Genomic DNA, 2,549 nt, shown 5'->3' on the forward strand with positions numbered 1-2,549 from the left:
GTTGGAGGGGAAGGGGCCCCGGCTCCTCGGTCCGTGTCTCCGGTGCCGTGCTTCGGGAGCGCGGTGCGGGAATGCGGCTTGGTGTCCGGCGGGCAGGTGCCGCGGTGACAGAACTGTGCCGTGCGCGGCCGCAGGCACCGCTTGAGGCGAGGGGTCGTGTGTTGACAGGAATTCTCTGTCTCTGCAGTTCTTAAAGAACAAGATCGGGAAGAGCGAGAAGGCTGCCGTCGCGTACAGCCAGCCTGTTCACGGGTTCCATCTGTGTGAACCACCAAAGATTAACAGACAGAAGAGTAAATGTACCATGCCACTGACCAAGATGACCTCGGTGAAAAAGATAGAGAACTTTTGGCAAGATTCCGTATCGCCAGAAGTAATGCAGAAGCAGGAGAAAAAGCCACTTAAAAACACAGAGAACTTCAGAAATGCCAAGTCCAAGAAACCTGTCGCCCTAACTGAAGCGAGCCAAAAAGAAAACTATGCTGGGGCAAAATTTAGTGACCCACCATCTCCTAGTGTCCTTCCAAAGCCTCCCAGTCACTGGGTGGGCGGCACAGCTGAACCGTCTGACCAAAACAGGGAGTTGATGGCAGTCCATTTGAAAACTCTCCTCAAAGTTCAAGTCTAGTTTCCAAGATATCTTAAGTAATTGTCAAAGAAAACTCCATCCAGGAAACTTAAACATGCCTTGTTGCAACAAAAATTGCAAAAGACTGTCAAGTCTTATAATCCCATTCAAAAAAATCCTTGTATTATATTTTTTATGGTTGTGTAAATAGTGTACATCATGTATTATGTGTATATTCTTGTTCATACTTTGAGAGGTACATTTTAGTTTTGTTATGAAAGGATGTATTTTGTACTGCCTGCGTGGTAGATGTCTTGTATATAAAATATGGACAATTTTAAGTGTGTGCTTGACACATGAAGACTTGACTTGATTTGCACAAGGTAATGAAAATTTTGAAAGGAGAGTACAGCTTCCTGATTTTAAGGTTCCAGATCAAATGTGAATATTTTATTCATGCACTACTGACAATAGTTTCACATTCTCTGTCCCAATCAACTACAAACATGGAATTTTCATACAAATGTGAAGTTTTGCTCTCTGCTCTGGAAACAGTATCTGTAATTCCTGTTCGTCTGTTTGTTTTAAAATTAACTGGAATTTGAGTAAAATTCCAACCCATCAATTTGAGCACTGCTGATTCCTCTAAAGAAAAAAAAAAAGTAAAAAAAAAAAAAAGAGCAGAGCTTTCTGCCAAAAATCCAATTGGTCATTAAAAAATTAAATAAAACAATTTGGCCTCCCCTTAAGCATGTCTGTGTTTTGCTTTTGTGTGTGTGTGTGCGTCAGTTCAAGTATGTGAACTTAAATTACTTGATTGCCTTCTAGTGCATCAGTAGGAATATTTTATCCTTCTCAGCCTTAACTATCCAAATAATTAAGAGATTACGTAGCTCATTAAGAATTCTGTTTTTAAAAAAATGTTTCCTTTGTGATATGTGATTCTAGGTTCCTTATCCTTTTGTTTCTTGAAAATCCATATTTCAAGAAAGTTGAGCAATTGCACATGCAAATTCATGCTGCGGTGCTCTTTAACTGTTTTCATAGTAAGTGGTTATTAAACTAGTCAATACTGAAAAGTAGCAATGACGGAAAGATATGGATGGGGGCAAGTTAAATGTGGTATTTTTCACCAGATCTGTCTCTTGCTGATGGCTATGCTGGAAATTACATTCCTCTGTTTTAATAAGAAATTGGACTGTAGGTTAGTCTGACAGGCACGTTGAGGAGATAACATAGATTTGTAGTTATTTTACTAATCTAGTATTTAAATAAGATGAATAAAGCAGGAAATATGTGAAATTTGCGTAAGATAGAAAAGCGTTTTTAAGGTTTTGGATCCACTGAAAAAAACGTATTCCCCAGGCACTGGTGTGCTGGGAAGGAAAAGCTAGCAGCAGGGTCCTGGGTGCTGTGGTTCCTTAGCGTGAGCAGTGGTGTCAGAGACTCCGAGTGAGCAACGTTAGCTACGTTCATGTGCACCACTGCTGCCGATGCATAGCATCACTTTGTTCCGTGCGTGTGAATTGGCAGTATTTGTTAACATAGCTTTGAAATGAGATTGGTCAAAAGCTAAGCGAGAATTTATTTGCTTTGTTTATAGAAATTCTTCCTTATAGTGCTGCTAGGCTTTTCAACTACATATGCTCTAAACTAAGAGTTCATACAAAATTTTTAGTCTGCCCAAAGACTTCCATGTTCACTGTCTTGCAAAATAGACCTGTGTTACTTGATTAATGATGGTACATGCTTGAGGTAAATGGATCGCTTCAACAGCCCAGTTTGCTGCCTAATGTAAATACTCCAGAATTAAGCATGTCCTAGCTTGTCTTCTAAAAACAAAAATCCTCCTTTTCTAATTTTTTTATTAACAGTATTAGGGCAAAGGAAAAACTCTAGTAGCCTCTCAAGAAGGATGACTCACGTAGACTGTAAGTCCCAGTTTACTATATTTGGTATATGCTGTATTAATGTGCTGTTG

General features: G+C 39.8%; 1 protein-coding gene across 1 annotated transcript; it reads left to right on the forward strand.

Moving 5' to 3' along the window:
* Positions 1 to 187: 187 nt before the first annotated feature.
* On the forward strand, positions 188 to 1,314 carry PNRC1 (proline-rich nuclear receptor coactivator 1; the record flags this gene model as incomplete). The annotated part of the gene is made up of 1 exon (XM_010081168.1): positions 188 to 1,314. A coding segment is annotated over one exon (441 nt), but the record flags the coding sequence as incomplete, so codon positions are not given.
* Positions 1,315 to 2,549: the final 1,235 nt, after the last annotated feature.

This window comes from Pterocles gutturalis, unplaced genomic scaffold, assembly GCF_000699245.1.
Source record: "Pterocles gutturalis isolate BGI_N339 unplaced genomic scaffold, ASM69924v1 scaffold10899, whole genome shotgun sequence".
Lineage (NCBI taxonomy): Eukaryota > Metazoa > Chordata > Aves > Pterocliformes > Pteroclidae > Pterocles > Pterocles gutturalis.